Source organism: Urocampus carinirostris, chromosome 11 (genome assembly GCF_059441175.1).
Source record: "Urocampus carinirostris isolate Australia breed hairy pipefish chromosome 11, RoL_Ucar_1.0, whole genome shotgun sequence".
Taxonomy (NCBI): Eukaryota; Metazoa; Chordata; class Actinopteri; order Syngnathiformes; family Syngnathidae; genus Urocampus; species Urocampus carinirostris.
The window spans coordinates 13,888,410-13,904,925 of record NC_142359.1 but is presented as its reverse complement, the minus strand read 5'-3'; the positions used below and the strand labels follow the sequence as shown (position 1 = coordinate 13,904,925).

Below are 16,516 nucleotides of genomic sequence, written 5' to 3'. Positions count from 1 at the left end.
ACAAAGTAAAAATGAAAAAAAAAGACAGCCAGAAAGCAAAGAAGAAAAACAAGAGAAGAGAAAGATGGAACGAATAAAGCAAGGATAAAAAACAATGCAAAAAAGGAACTTATATTAAAAAAAAAGAAGAAAACAAGCGTGAGAATAATGAAAAGTAAATTATTTCACCATTTTGTTTTATATTTAAAACGGAAAAAAAGAGGGGAAAAACGGTGTTGCAAAAATATTGCCCCCCTGTTCTCCCAGCTGAGCCAACTGACTCCAGAAGTTTCCTGATGGCTTCTGAATGATACAATGTCGACTTAAATGATCATGATGTCCAATAGAGTGAACCTGTGTGTAATTAAATAACAGTTTAAATACAGCAGAAAAGACAGCATTATGAATCATTGTGACAGCATTACGAAGACCCAAGAATACGCAAGGTGGTCCGGGATAAAGTTGTGGAAAAGTTCTAAGTAAAGATGGGATACAAGAAGATTTCAAGGGCATAATACCCTTAGGAAACCTACCAAGACCTGGCAATCCCTCTTAACTTTCATCCCAAACAAGGAGAAAACTAATCAGAGTGGCAACCAAGAGGTTCATGATCACATTGGATGACCTGCATGCATACACAGCCGAGGTGGGACAATCTATGCAAGAGACAATAATTAGTCAGACATAAATCTGAACTTAATTGAAGAGTGGCAAGAAGGAAGCTCTTTCTGAAGGAAAACTATAAAAAGGGCCCATGTTAGACACAAATACCATGTGGGACAAGGTGCTCTGGGCAGAATGCAAAGCATCACATTTGGCGCAAGAGTAACACTGCCCATCACCCTGAAAACACCATCCCCACTGACAATCATGGTGGTGGTAGCATCATGCTCTGAGGTTGCTTTTTCAGCAGGGACTGATAAGATTGTATGAGTTTATTGGAAGATGGATGGAGCCAAATCAAGGAGATTCTGGCAGAAAAATGCTGGAGTTTGCAAAAGACCTGAAAAAGGGGTGCAGGACAACAACCCTAAACACAGCAAAATCAACACTAGAATGGTTTAAATACAAAGGAGTTAGAATGGCCAAGCCAAAGTTCAGATCTCAATCCGATAGAGAATTTGTGGAAACATCTGAAAAATAATGGGCAGAGACGATCACCATCAAACCTTGAGGAACTTGAGCTTTTTTTTTTTACGCACAGTACAAAATGTATGTGTGTAAATATTTTTGAGACAAATCTTTCCCTAAATGGGCGTTGGGTAAAAGTGACAATAAAATGTAGCTTACATTTTCAGTTGCAGGAAGTTCTTCCCACTACAATTAACCCATGGGAAACGCTACCTTATTTTTTTGCATAGCCCATTGTAAAATCATAATGTATTGGTGCTTAAGTGTAGCATGCACCTGTCCTAATGGGGTCGACACGTAGGGGGCGATGACGCTTGATATGACAATACATACAAACTACTGCCAGCTGCCGTTAATCACAAATGAAGAAGGAAAGCAATGGCCAAGCAAAGCCACTAGATAGCAATATCCAGGTCATTTCTAAGCGGACTTGTTGTGAAATATGGCAAAAACTTTAAGCATTTACAAGTGGTTCTCCTAAAATTCAAGTTCTTTTCAATCTTTGAAAACATATAATTAAAATCAGGCATTCTCAAGCACCCGTTCTATAAATCAAATGAAATAGGATTGATTGTTCTGGTCCCTTAAGAGACATACTCATTTATTTACAATCAAAAGAAGGAAAAAAAATACAAGATCACTCTGAACTATTAAGTGCATTTTGCATCTGAATCTTTTTAGATCAGCGTGCAATTAACCCTTGTTATACACAGTAATTTTCTCAAGGAAAACTAATACAGCTATCAAACTACTCCAAAGCATTGTTTTTCAACTGGTGGGTCAGGACGCCAAAAAGGGTCACTGAACTGTTTTCAGTGGGTCTCAGGCCTTTTCCATGGCAAAATAATGCTAGATAGAATAAAATAAGGTCAATTACATTCCTTAATAGTAGACGCAGGTCCGTTTGTAATGGGTTCCTAATCTCCAAGTAGACCTGATCAATCTTTTTCTACCAGTTCAGTCAATCGGCGCGTTCAAGAGGGACCACATCTCATTTTATTGTGATTCTGTTGGTTTCATTTCCCATCTCTGCGCATAACAGGTCACAAGAAAAGTAGAAATAAGGGGAAGAAAACATGGAAAATAGTGACTACAACGATCGAGTCAAAGAAGGAAACATGCAAAATACAGAAATGGTGTACGAGTGTCTGCCATTAAGGTGCTATATTACTCTTTATTAACTACATCATTGCACACTTTATTGATTTTCTGGAATGTTTTTGAGTATGTGGATATTTGAATCAGTTTGAGGTGTATTGTATGTAGGCTGATGCAAGTATATACAATACTTCAAGTCGTTTTGTCTTAAAAAAAAAAAGGTTAATATATTCTACTATCTCTGCTATAAACAGCAAAATCCTTTCATTGGATGAAGTGGAAATGTATTCTTGATTTCGAGCGCTGATTGTCATTAGAGTAGAATGGCGGGTCCCAAAGTCACACCAGTTAAGAACCAGTGCTCTAAAACAGAAAGGATTGTGCAGTTTTAAGCCACAGTGTGTAATATTTGACCAATAGATGGCACTGTTGTCTAATGCCAACGAAAACCAGTGCTACAGTAAACCGCAAGATGCCAGACAAACATGGCAGAGAATACTAGGTGGTACTCCACTATGTAAAAGAAATACAAGTTTTTTTTGTTTTAAATAAATTAACACTGATATGATAGTTCACGTATTTTTTTTCTGAATGAAAGTTTTTTGTACCACTAAGAGGCACTGAATATTACACTGTTCCTTTAAAGCAGTGATAGAGGAATATACAGTATTCACCTTCGTTTAAAAAAATTAAACAACCAGCAAAACCAAAACAACTTCAAGTACGGTGTATACCCTAACCCTACATACTAAAAACAGTTTGTACCCAAAATAAATACAAAAAAATTGTATACCTTAACAACGACAATTACTTAATTGTGTAGCTAACAAAGATGTATATACTAGTAAAAAAAGCTAAAAATGTAACATTCCTAAACCATTTACTATACAAACAAGCAGAAGTTCAATGGCAGACACTCATTCCACATTTTCGTATTTCGCAATCATTTCCTTCTTTGATCATTGTCACTGTTTTCCACTTTTCCTTCTCTCCCCACTCTTTTTCTGGACTCATTATTATCGGCAGAAAAGGAAATAAAATAAACAAAATCACAATCAAATGAGATGTGGTCCCTCTCAGACACAATTGGGACGCCGTCGATTGATTAAAAAGAAGTGATTGAGCCATCTACTGTGTAATCGACGCTCCTTTTTTGTTACTATTTTCCGAGGGGAAAGGCGCAACCCATTGAAAACGGGTTTGCAACTCTCTTTTGGGTCCCGAACCATCAGTCGAGAAACACTGCTCTAAAGTGTCCCAAATCAATTCCAATGGTTTGTAAGTAGAGTATGTGAAATATAATATGAAATAACTTGGCAACGTAAAAGGAAGGTTGACTCTGAAGCTGAAGCAAAGAAAATAAGGTGTCAACTTTTCAAGTGCTCGCTGAAGGTCCCCAAAAAAAGCTAGCGTCCCTCCGCTGGTCCCATCGCAGAATGTGTCGCGGTCTATTTTGGCGTCCCGAAATGTCCCCTCCCCGCCGTGGGAATGACTTGGCACGATCCGGCAGAGTTCAAATTGAGCGGCGGGTACACGGGCAGTGTTGAAACCCGTCTAGTCGGGTAAGTCGATGCAGAGTTTGGGCGGTGGGACAAAGTATTTGCCGGGGCTCTGCGTGATGACCACGCCGGTTTTCTTGTGGAACATGGGGGCGATTTTAGGAGGCGGCTCGGGAACAGGTGGATCCTCGGCGGCTTCGGGGTCGTCGCTGCGCTGGAGGTCGTAGGAGACGTTGCCGTACTCGCGCAGGAAGGGGAGGAGCTCCAGCAGGAAGTGGCAGAAGTCTTTGCGGATGCCGAACCACCCTTAAACAGAGCGGCATGGACGTTAGAGCTGTGACTCATCCCTTTGATAGACTTTTGATTACCGTATTTTCCGCACTATAAGGCGCACCGGGTTATAGGGCGCACCCCGAAAAAATAGTTTTTGGTCCAATTTTTGACATAGATAAGACGCACCTGATTATAAGGCGCTACAATGGGAACGTGGACAAAACAGTCAGATAGTTAAGTACAACTTATTACCCCCTTAACATTCCCAAAGCTTGCAAAGACGCAAATACGTGTCGAGAACACGTGCGGATGCGGTGTCCGTACGATGTCATTCAAATGCATCGTTCCATCATTCGGAAGGTTCAAGTCTTGGGATTCAAGAAGTGCCAACCATTCCTGAGTTTCTATTTTCTTTTTCGCTCGCAACTTTACTGTGCATATGACAATAAACACTTGGAATTGAGTTTAATTTAAAAAAAGACACTCCATTCCATCCATTATCTGCACCGCTTATCACAGAAACATCGAGTTCAGTCTGAAACAAGATACAGGGACAATATAAAACCCGAAATAGCTCACCGAAGTCGTTGTGTTCATAATAATGTGCAGCCAATGTCCTCTTATATCCGTGAGGGTAGTAAATCCAGGAGAATAAAATAATTTCAAATACAGAATAGAAAAAAATGCTTTCTCTATGCCGTCAGCCACGTGCCATAAACATTCATCTTTTTTGGCCAATTGCAGGCTTTGTGTTGCCGCTTAAGCCAATGCCAGCCTGTAAATGATAAAAAGGATCCGCCTCTTGCCCTCCGAATAACTTTAGCCAATAGTGATTGATTCAAATGATGATTGACACATTGGTTAGCCAATGAAACGCCGGTAAATAAATCCCAGCATACACCGTTGTTTTGGCCAATTGCAGGCTTTGTGTTGCCGTTTAAGCCAATGCCAGCCTGTAAATGATGAAAAGGATCCGCCCCTTGACCTCCGAATAACTTTAGCCAATAGTGATCAATTCAAATGATGATTGACACATTGGTTAGCTAATGAAACACCGGTAAATAAATCCCAGCATACACCGTTGTTTTGGCCAATTGCAGGCTTTGTGTTGCCGTTTAAGCCAATGCCAGCCTGTAAATGATAAAAAGGATCCGCCCCTTGACCTCCGAATAACTTTAGCCAATAGTGATTGATTCAAATGATGATTGACACATTCGTTAGCCAATGAAACGCTGGTAAATAAATCCCAGCATACACCGCGTACTACTTGGCGTTCGGGGGAAAATCGAGTCGGCGGCTGCAAGTTAGTTGGAAAACTTTGCAATTTTAAAATTGATCCATAAATAAGGCGCACTGTATTATAAGGCGCATGGTCAGCTTTTGAAAAAAATAAAGGCTTTTAGGTGCGCCTTATAGTGCGGAAAATACGGTAGTTGAATGCAAGTGTAACACAATTATAACAACAGAATGGATTATCGCTCAGTTACTAGTTTGTTCGACACAAATTCAGCAAAAACATCAATTAAATTATTTACACTCAATGGTTTTTATTTTTTTGTATTTTACATACAACGGGATCTCTTTTTACGAGCTCCTCTAAAAACGAGACTTTCGATATACGGATTTTTTGGCAACAATAATCTTGCTTACTATATAGAGGAAGATCTGATTCACGAACAGTCCCAGAGGCTACCACTAGAGACTGCTCACTGCTTTTGAAAACTCACTGCCATCAGCGGGTTCCAGTTTGTGCACAAGCCTCTCGCCATCAGGCACCGGATTCCGCATGCTTGGTTAAACCTGTGGAGCAGGACTGTCCAAAGTCCGGCCCGCGGTCAAAAATGTACTGGTAATTAAATTAATAATATGTGGCCCACAGGTAAATTCATCATTTAAACAGATAATGGCAGTAGCCCTTTAGCACCTTGCCCTTGGCTTTCTGTGAAAAGTTGACTGTGAGCGCCGCCGCTTCCAGGACAAGTGGAGATTGGAGTATTATTTAACCGAAATTCGTAAAAAACTGCGTGTGCCTAATTTGCCAAAAGACCATGCCTGTTTTCAAAGGATATAACACCAAAAGGCACTGCCAGACGAATGATGCAGACTACAAAAAGCTAACTGGAAACGAATGCTGAGAAATTGTGGAGCAACTGCAATCTTTTTTTAACGGGACAGCAGTGCTTTTTCACGAGACTGCAAATCAAAGGAAAATGCTACAAAGGCGAGCTACAATTTCTCGACGCTGATCAGCAAGTATCGGAAACCTTTCACGGAGGGCAAATTTGTTAACGACTTCTAAAAGTATGCCAGGCTTAATAGTCATCCTTGACACAATTTCAGCTTACCAAATCTGTCCTGCTGACTGAAAAATTTGGACACCCCTGCTGTAGGTACCTGTATTACAGAGCAAGTTTGTTTTGATCGCATCTCTTTATTTGCATGTAATAGTGAAACTGAATTGCTGTGTTCATCTGAGTGAGCAAGCCGAGGACATTAAAATTTAAGACTTCTAAAGACCTTTTCTAAACCACATCCACTAAAATTTAAGACCACACCCATCTCGTACCTATTCTGGCATACGTTTATGAAATCAAGCAAATACATCTGTCGAAATAACTAATAATCCCTGAAAAAAAAGGGACAAGTAACAGTTCCCATCCCAAAGTTACTCCAACGACAGCAGGTTAGAAAATGATTGTACGTAAAGCTCAAACATAAGTCTGCATTTTTCAAAAAACAGAAATCTGGATTTTCCAACAGACCCAGTGCATTTATCGGTCAACATTCAAAGTCGGAAAAAAAAAAAAAGAAATTTACGACACAACGTTCCATACTTATGTTCGTTTACCGGTACTTATCATACAGCAACATCACGCAGATGAAGGAGGGAAAAAATAAGACATTTGAGTTAAATTTAAGACTTTAAGGGTTTAATTGTAACTTAAAAGTTTATTATTTCATCCGGACGTTGTTTTGAACCTGACAGGGATAAAAGCCTTTTTTTTTCTTTTTTTTTTTTTCAAAATCCTACTCATGGCTTTGTACTTACAATGGTTCCCGCCTTTCTGGCCAAAAGTGGTGACCATGAGTGTAAGCAGCGAGAGCCACAGCGGCACGAAGACGCACACGTAGCTCAGACTGTTGTGGCCGTCCAACTTGTGTACCAGAAGAATCTGCGGGAGGGGAAAGATCACGAAAGTCAGCGGTGCACGTAAGCCTGGGCAATATAAAGGTCATTATTGTCATATCATTTTTGCCAATATAAATAACACAAAAGTTAGATAAGAGGTAATTATTTAAACTGTAATTACACCCCTGAACCTCGGAGAAAATGGGGGTGCGAATAAAATGAAAACGCAATCGCTAGACCCACATTCAGGAGACAAAGAAGGTGACGAGGACCAGCCAATCATTTCGCAGTAATAGCGGTAGAGCAACTCACACAGAGTGAAAGCAACTACAACATGTTCAAAATGAGTGATAAGGAGACAAAGGATAACACAAAATTTGTACACCTTTCTCATGGCCAAATTCAAGCGCTTTTTAAGGACTTTCAACGCCAATTTGCCAATTTCTCCAGTACCCTTAAACATGTGTGTGCATTTATCAAGACTTGTGGTTTTCAGATCTTGAGTAAAACGCGAATATTTGTCTTTTAGACAAATCTCTCCCCATATAGGTGTTTGGTAAAGAAAGGTAATATGTAGCTTACATTTTTTTAGTAGAAGATAGACAAGTAATTCTTGCAGTAAGACAGACAGACAGACAGACAGACAGACAGACAGACAGACAGACAGAAAGACAGACAGACAGACAGATAGACAGAGAGATAGATATAGATACTTTATTCATCCCCGCAGGGAAATTCACATTTCCAGCAGCATCCCTTCGCTGAGAACAATACAATAATAAAGCAAAAAGAATACAATATACAAATACCCAATGTGACGTGCAAATGCCCACTGTAGCGTGTTATATAGAATATAATATTATATAATATAATATAGTAATACACATTTCATAGTGCCCTGTTTAGGTGTAGCATGCGACTGTCCCAACGCTTCAGAGAGTGATTTTCACGCTCGTGCTCATTGTATTTGTTTTACTCCAGGATGAAAATGGTGAAAGTAAGAAAAGGACCTGTTTCAAATACAGTCCAAACACCAGAACTAACACCAAAGAAGAGTTTATTTGGGCGCATCTTAGAAATCCCTTGACGTGATAGAGGCTCGAAAGATGATTTTTGCCAGAAGATGGCGTCAGCGAGTGGACAATTTTCAAATTGCGAACACCACCTTTAACGGTGTCAAGACACCTTGAGACTTCATGCAACAATTTGCTGAGTGTAAATTAAAATTAGTTTGTGTATTTATGGTTATTTCGGGGTGATTGCAGGTTTACCTCAGATTTTAGGCAAAGTTCTGCATTTTTACTGCCTCATTTCGTTTGTTTGTAATTTGTAATTTAGTTTAATGTTCCTTATATTTGTAAAAGGCAGTGTAGTAGTTTGTCACCATGTGTCTTTGTTCTGTCATCAAAATTTGGTTAATCTTTAACTCAGGGGCGAAAATTTGACTTAAAATGTTTTTTTAAAAAAAGTTATAATTATTGTAATAACTACTGATATGGGCAACACAGCAGCGCAGTGGTTAGTGCGTGTGCTGCACATTTCTGAGGTCGTGGGATCAAACCTTCCTGTGTAGAGTTTGCATGTTTTCCCCGTGCTTGCGTGGGTTTCTCCGGCCACTCCAGTTTCCTCCGAATTACAAAAACATGCATGCAACATGTTGATTGGCCGGTCCAAATTGTCCCTAGGTGTGAATGAGCGAGTGAGTTGTCTGTCTCTGTGTGCCCTGCTATTGGCTGGCAACCAGTTCAGGATGTCCGCTGCCTACTGACCTAAGACGGCTGGACGGCTCCAGCACCCCCGCGACCTAACTGAGGATAAGCGGTGCAGATAATGCATGGATGGATGGAACTAATGATATCGACTGATGGGAAATGACTTATTGTGAATACGATTTTTTGTCATAGTGACAGAAACCTTGCTGGGAGACTAATGGGGGGGTCTCACCTCAAAGGTGAGCAGTGGAACCACAATGGTCATCCAGCTGATGGCCATAGTGATGTGAGTTCTCCGCTGCTCGGCGATGATGTCAATGGAGCGCAGGAAAAGGACCGACCAGATAATGTAGTAGAGGACGACGAGGCAAAGAAAGGACATGAGGATCCAAAGTGGAACGCACACCACCTGCACAAACACGCCAGCATTACAACATGGATTGTCTGAGTGTGGATTTCTCTAGTACAGGATTCGGGAACGCAAGGCTCTCAAGCCCCTTTTCGTGGATAGAATGAGGGCCATAGTAATTCTCTGTCATTTTCCAACTTGAATGAATGCCAGGCTGAAGAACACCGAAAGCCTGTTGTTCGGTCCGAAATATATAGAGCAAAGTTTTAACTACAGTTTACACTAATGGTGTTACACCAACAGACGATCCTTAGTGCCCTGGTTAGATGGCGCGATGACGCTTCACAGCAAAATGCCATAAAAACTAATGCCAGCTGCCGTAATCACAAGGGAAGAAGAAATGCAATGGCAAAGCCTCAAGATAGCAGCGTCCTTTTTTAACAGACTTGTCGAAATACATGGCAACAATTTCAAGTATTTACAAGCACTTAACCCACAAGTCAAGCACTTTTCAATCCTTGGAAATCCAACATTAAAATTAAAGCATTTTCAAGGATTTCAAGCACCCGTACGAAACCTATTTGACACTTTTAGATTTTGATTGCATAACATGCCTAGATTCCAATTTAACAGTATAGCTTTATCCCACAATCAAGGCAAGGAGCTCTCACCAGCCAAGGCCAGTTGATGATCCTGTCCAGCCTCAGCGCTATGAATATGAACTGGAGAATATTCACCGAACAAAAAACCTCCAGCTGAGGACAGAAAGCATGTTGTTACTTTTTGGTTTTGTCCCTGCTGTTGTGGGTGGACGGGGCATAGGCAAAAAAAAAAACGTTTTACCTCGAGGGAGCGGTCGTGTCTGAAACCCCAAACGCACGCCGCCACGGAAACGGGTGAGACGAAGAAGAGGGGCATGAAGACGAGCAGCCAGAAGTAGTTGCCGCTTCCCCTGGCCACGCGGTCGCACACCAACACCTCGAACATCAACAAGAGGACATGAAGCCCCACGGCGATCAGCATGGCCTTAAACTCCACGCATGTCTCGCCTTCAGCCCTAGTGTGGAGGGAAGACACTGCATGTCAAGCACTACTCACATGAATGGTGTCGCTAGTTAGGAAATCAAACCAAAAACCCTGCATGGGCAATAGCATGTTCAAATATGAATACAGTGGTACCTCTTCATACAAGCTCAATTAGTTTTAGGATCATTCTCATAAATCGAACTGATTTTCCGCTATTAAATATATATCTAAAAGCTAATTGGTTCCTTCCTGTCCATCAAAAGTTAACTCTAATTGACTTTAAAACACAACTTCCTGGTCACTAAAAACACATACAAATAGTAATTAAACATAAGAAACTCCATTAATAAGATAAATAAGTACATATTTATAAAATAATATGCCAGTATATTATGGACACTTACCATGGAAGCAGTTTCTGTAGCAAAGTTGTGTGTATGGTGCAAAGGGATAGGATCCGGGAGGAGTGGTGGAGATCGCACACCTGTCAACTTATAGGTTTAACCTTTATTTTATATGTTTTGGGGATATTTTGAAATTTACGCACCAGGGAGAAAAAATATGTGTTTTGTCATCTGAGCTAGTTTTGTCCATTTAGACTCTAATCCAGATTGTCTCGGTCACTGGTATCAGACAACATTGTAGATTGCAAATATTATGCGGTATTCTGCATAGTCTGTCTTGCTGTGAGTAAATAGGTACTGCGTTGTGTTGGTAAGTTTATTTTTGCTTAACAAGGGAATTGCAATCATTATTACAGGGAGGAATTGGCTGAGGTTGACAGGAATGAGATCGAGAGACTGATGATATGTAAGCACTTGCTGTAGACATAGAACTTACTGTAATTTTAAATGAACAGAAAAAAATTTGACATCAAAATGTTTTCGCTTGCATGCTCAAATTGGGATGAGCTGATCCTGAGGGTGAGCTGTCTTGAGCGGTCTCTAGTGGTTTCTGGGAATGTTTGTGACCTGTATTTTCTTGTCGGACGTAGATGAAGATTTTTGTACCAAGTAAAACTCGTATATCGAAATTCTCTTGTCTAAAGATGCTCGTGCAAAAAAGTACCACTGTACAATATGCAGAAGATGAGTGCACCTGTACTGTGGGTTGTGTGCCCACACTCCAGTGCCCACTGACGCCCCGATGATGACCAAAAGCTTCCACAACCATATCGGTGTGAAGACTGCCCAGTAGCTCCACTGAATAACTCCATCCAGCCTCAAGGACAGCAACACAGAGAACAGCAGCAGACACAGGTAGATCAGGAACTTGCTGCGAGGAGACACAATAAGATTTGGAAAAGGATTTATTTACAGAGACCCAAGTAGAAAAAGTTAGATTTTTCAAAAATCAAAGGAGTCAAGGTTGCATCAGAGCGGGCTCTGATACTCATGCACAACCAAGTTAAACAACCAAAAACAAAAACGCAATCAGATTGAACACCACAAAAACACCTTGGCGATGAGACCATGAGTTACAGAATTAACAGAGAAAAAAAAATAGCTTGTTTTCTGTCATTTGAGTGGATGTTCACCAACTAACCTCTTACCAGGCATGAGTCGCACTGTTAAAATATACAGGACTGTCTCAGAAAATTAGAATATTGTGATAAAGTTCTTTATTTTCTGTAATGCAATTAAAAAAACAAAAATGTCATACATTCTGGATTCATTACACATCAACTGAACTATTTCAAGCCTTTTATTATTTGAATATTGCTGATTTTGGCTTACAGCTGAAAAAAACTCAAAAATCCTATCTCAAAATATTAGAATACTTCCTCAGACCAAGTAAAAAAATAATTTTATAACAGCAAAACTAAATCAAACATTTGAAAATGTCCATTGATGCACTCAGTACTTGGTTGGGAATCCTTTTGCACGGATTACTGCATCAATCCGGCGTGGCATGGAGGCAATCAGCCTGTGGCATTGCTGAGGTGTTATTGATGCCCAGGATGCTTCGATAGCGGCCTTCAGCTCATTTGCATTTGTAGGTCTGGTGTCTTTCATCTTCTTCTTTACTATACCCCACAAATTCTCGATGGGGTTCAGGTCAGGGGAATTAGCAGGCCAATCAAGGACAGTGATGCCATGGTCAGTGCACCAGTTACTGGTGGTTTTGGCACTGTGGGCAGGTGCCAGATCATGCTGGAAAATGAAATCCTCATCTCCATAGAGCTTTTCAGCAGATGGAAGCATGTCGTGCTCTAAAATCTCTTGGTACACAGTTGCATTTACTCTGGACTTGATGAAACACAGTGGACCAACACCAGCAGCTGACATGGCTCCCCAAACCATTGCTGACTGTGGGAACTTCACACTGGATTTCAAGCAACTTGGATTTTGCTCCTCTCCAGCCTTTCTCCAGACTCTGGCGCCTTGACTTCCAAATGAAATGCAAAACTTGCTTTCGTCTGAAAAGAGGACTTTGGACCACTCTGCAACTGTCCAGTGCTTCTTCTCCATAGCCCAAGTCAGACGCTTCTTCCGTTGTCTTGAGTTCAGAAGTGGCTTGACCATGGGAATACGGCTATTGTAGCCCATTTCCCGGACACGTCTGTGAACTGTGGCTTTTGATAACTGGACTCCAGCTTCAGCCCACTGTCTTTGAAGCTCCCCCAAATTCTGGAAGCGGCTCTTCTTCACAATTTTGTTAAGGCTGCGGTCATCTCTCTTGGTTGTGCAGCGTTTCCGGCCACATTTTTCCCTTCCGACAGACTTTTTGTGGATATGCTTTGAAACTGCACTCTGTGAACAGCCTGCTCTTTGAGAAATTTCTTTTTGTGTCTTACCCTCCTGATGGAGGGTATCAATGATGGTCCTCTGGACAGCAGTCAGATCAGCAGTCTTCCCCATACTTGTGATTTAGTTTACTGAACCAAGCTGAGTGTTTTTAAGGCTCAGGAAACCCACGCAAGGTGTTTCGAGTTAATTAGATGATTCAGGTGATTAGTTGAATAGCCTACTTGTATACTTTTTCATGATATTCTAATATTTTGAGATAGGATTTTTGAGTTTTCTTAAGCTGTAAGCCAAATTCAGCAATATTAAAATAATAAAAGGCTTGAAATAGTTCAGTTGATGTGTAATGAATCCAGAATGTATGACATTTTTGTTTTTTTAATTGCATTACAGAAAATAAAGAACTTTATCACAATATTCTAATTTTCTGAGACAGTCCTGTACATCTTGCAACATATTTGGGAATCTTTGATGCTGCGAAATGTTATTGCACTATTCTTTCTTTACACTATTGTTACGGTGGACTAATTTTTCATTGAACTATTATAACTTGTGCCAGTCTCTAAGCACTTTGTTGTAAATATTTTTGCCTATTTATCCTGACAATCTTTGATCTTATGTTTCTCTTAAAAGTCTTAACTCATTCAAAGCCAAAACGTATAGATATGTTTTCAGAAGCATTGTCCCTGAATGCAAAAACGTAAAAATAGTTTTGTTTTTGTTTATTTTAAATAACTATTCTGACGGCTTTGTCGCTGCTGATTAGTAAGTATCAAACCTCTGAGAATGATATCAGTATGATAAATCAACACTAGAGGGCAGGAACATCCTTGGGGAGAGCTTTGTCCACACATTGAGGAGCAATCACTACCTCATGTGCGGTCCCTTCTCAAGGTTTCTCCATTTTCTTTATGTTGAGATTTTTGAGTTTTCCCTTGCCCTCATGTAGGTTTCAGATCATGGGATGGTGTAATGATAGTCTGTGGTTTGCAATAATCTCTGCTCTGTGCAGCCCTTTGAGACTCTTTGTGATTAAGGGCTATAAAAATAAACATGACTTGACTTGTGTTGCTTAGCTTCCTCTATCCCGCGATTGAGAGTGTGTGGCCAGCCCAAGTGACTGAAATCTTGTGATCACATTACCGGAAACATCGGGCACTGAAAAGTTCATGCAAAGTTTATGTGTTACAGTAAAAAGATGTTATCTTGCAAGCAAAGTGTCCTTGCGTTTATGGGAAGCATTAGTTAGATATTGAAGGTATCACAAATTCAAAAAAGCACCAAGGTGACAATTCTGCTTGATATACAAATAAAAAAGACTTGACTTGAAATGCATTCTTTTATGCAACCCATTTTCTCAGAAGTTTTCTTGGAGATGAGTATTTTAAAGAAACTTAGCAGTGTTCAATAAACAATCGTTAAAGCTAAAAACATTCTTTTTAAACATACTGTTTTTTAATGAAAGGTGATCTTTCTTTGGAAAAGTCTTATGCCTATATGAACTACAGAAGTCAATTTTCTGTAGGCCATCAAAAATGAGTGAAAATGGCAAAAATTGGCTGGCACTCGCAGAGAAATGTCTGGCATTAAATGAGTTAATGACATGTTTACCCTGGAGTGCTCTGTATAATCTCGTTTCATGAAATATTTACCCACGTTGGTATCAATCATAATAAAGATATTTCAATTCAATAATCACTCAAATCAAACGGATCGTGTCCAATTTCCATCAAACAATATCATAATTGCCTGTTAACATGGACTGTCACTCAGTGCTATACACAAATAGATAGATAGTTTAGATAAGATAGATAGATACTTTATCCATCCCCGTAGAGAAATTCACATTACACTCAAAGCTAAATTCTGCATTATAATCAGTGGGCAATGTGACCAATAGACTCATCACAGTGTATTTTTTTAATTGAAGAGCAAATTCTTACATTATTTGACCTCATTAAACTCATTTTCGAATAAGTTGGCGAGTCACTAATTACTGAGCGAATGTTTAATCACCTCACTTCAGCGTTCGTAAATATTGTATACAGCTAAATAACTGGAGAACTTCAATTGCGCTATCAAATCCAGCGAAACTTCGTCGCTCGTCCATTACCTGGGATTGAAATCCTGAAACAGTCCCCTTAAATTCATGTCGCAGACGAAAGTGTCACACTCGTAGTTTATTTCATGCTTTCGTTTTTGTCTTGGATTTGGACGTTCGCCTTAAATTGCTGGCTAGCTAGCTAGCTAGCTTGGTTGTGTTTTGGTTTCTCCCTTAAAGCCTCCATCGGAAATGACGTCACGACACAAAGAGAGTACTTCCGTTCAAATCAGGAACCAGAATTAAACGTCGCCAATCCAAAAACTCAACTTCCATCAGTTTACTCATTCATTTATTTCGTCTGATTTTCTTTGTTGTTGGTTTTAAAACATTTAAAGGTAGTGTGGGCGATTGGTTCCCTTAAACATTAGGGTGGTAGGGGCACAACTTCCTGTGGTGTGTCTTGGGCAAGTACAGCCTGGTGATGTGTACCCAACTTGAAATTATGCTACTCTCTGCCACCATGTCCTCACGATTTCAGCCTCACTCAGCTCATTCCTCAAATACTAATAAACTCTTTTCGTCTTTTGGGGGGTTTGGGTTGTGTTAGGGGCAGCACGGCGGCGCAGTGGTTAGCGCATGTGCGGCACAGTTCATGTCTTGGGAACCTCCTGCGTGGGTTCAAATCCAGCTCCAGACTTCCTGTGCGGAGTTTGTATGTTCTCCCCGTGCTTGCGTAGGTTTCTTCCGGGCACTCCGGTTTCCTCCCACATTCTAAAAACATGCATTTCAGGTGAATTGGCCGGTCCAAATTGTCCCTAGGTGTGAATGAGCGAGTGAGTTGTCTGTCCCCCTGTGCCCTGCGATTGGCTGGCAACGAATTCAGGGTGTCCCCTGCCCACTGCCCGATGATTGCTGGGATGGGCTCCAGCACCCCCGCGACCCTACTGAGGATAAGCGGTGTAGCTAATGAGATGAGATGGGTTGTGTTAGTTTTTCAATATTAAAAATGTACCGTTTACCAAATTGTTCGAATTCGTTAACTGACTCCATTCACCAAACACAACCTGCATTATCCTAACAATGTGCGCTCGTTTCTTGATGGGAAAAGATGGACAAGAATAGCCGCCATTTTCACGCGGGGGCAGATTTAATTTCTTAAATGATTTAGCTCAGTGAACTCCATCGAATATATGGCGGAATTAGCCGAATTAGTGTCGCTCGAGTCTCCGTCAAACCTCCTCTCTCGATCTGCTCGTTTTTTTCCTCCCGGCCCACGTTTTTTTTTCCACAAGCTGGTGTGCCAGCTCCTCCCAAGGGCATGCCAGGAAAGCCCCCTTGCCTCGATGTCTGAAATGGTCGAAACATCCCCGAGCGTTTCTACGTCACCAGGACCGTCTGCGTCGAGAAGTGCTGATTATCTCAACAGCCCTTTGTCCCAGTTACCCGCTTAGATCACCTTGTGTCTAAATGTTAGAAATACATCTATATTTTCATCATCAAATGACTTGTTTTACTATACCGTAAAAGC

At 40.6% G+C, this 16,516-nt stretch overlaps 1 protein-coding gene across 1 annotated transcript; it reads right to left on the bottom strand.

Moving 5' to 3' along the window:
• Positions 1 to 1,681: 1,681 nt before the first annotated feature.
• Positions 1,682 to 15,229, bottom strand: tmem185a (transmembrane protein 185A). Its single transcript, XM_088348192.1, has 7 exons — positions 15,058 to 15,229; positions 11,296 to 11,472; positions 10,015 to 10,228; positions 9,843 to 9,926; positions 9,055 to 9,231; positions 7,030 to 7,153; positions 1,682 to 4,013 (listed from the first exon to the last, which is right to left on the bottom strand). Exons 1-7 carry the CDS (start codon positions 15,093 to 15,095, stop codon positions 3,763 to 3,765), a joined length of 1,065 nt encoding a protein of 354 aa, XP_088204318.1. The 5' UTR covers positions 15,096 to 15,229; the 3' UTR covers positions 1,682 to 3,762.
• Between the last annotated feature and the right edge of the window lie 1,287 nt (positions 15,230 to 16,516).

Coding starts and splice junctions, on each gene's coding strand:
- tmem185a (XM_088348192.1), bottom strand. CDS start 15,095: ATGAATTTAAGGGGACTGTTTCAGGATTTCAATCCCAG. Junction 11,473..15,057: donor TTTCAGGATTTCAATCCCAG/GTAATGGACGAG, acceptor GTCTCCTCGCAG/CAAGTTCCTGATCTACCTGT. Junction 4,014..7,029: donor CCAGAAAGGCGGGAACCATT/GTAAGTACAAAG, acceptor GCTCTGTTTAAG/GGTGGTTCGGCATCCGCAAA.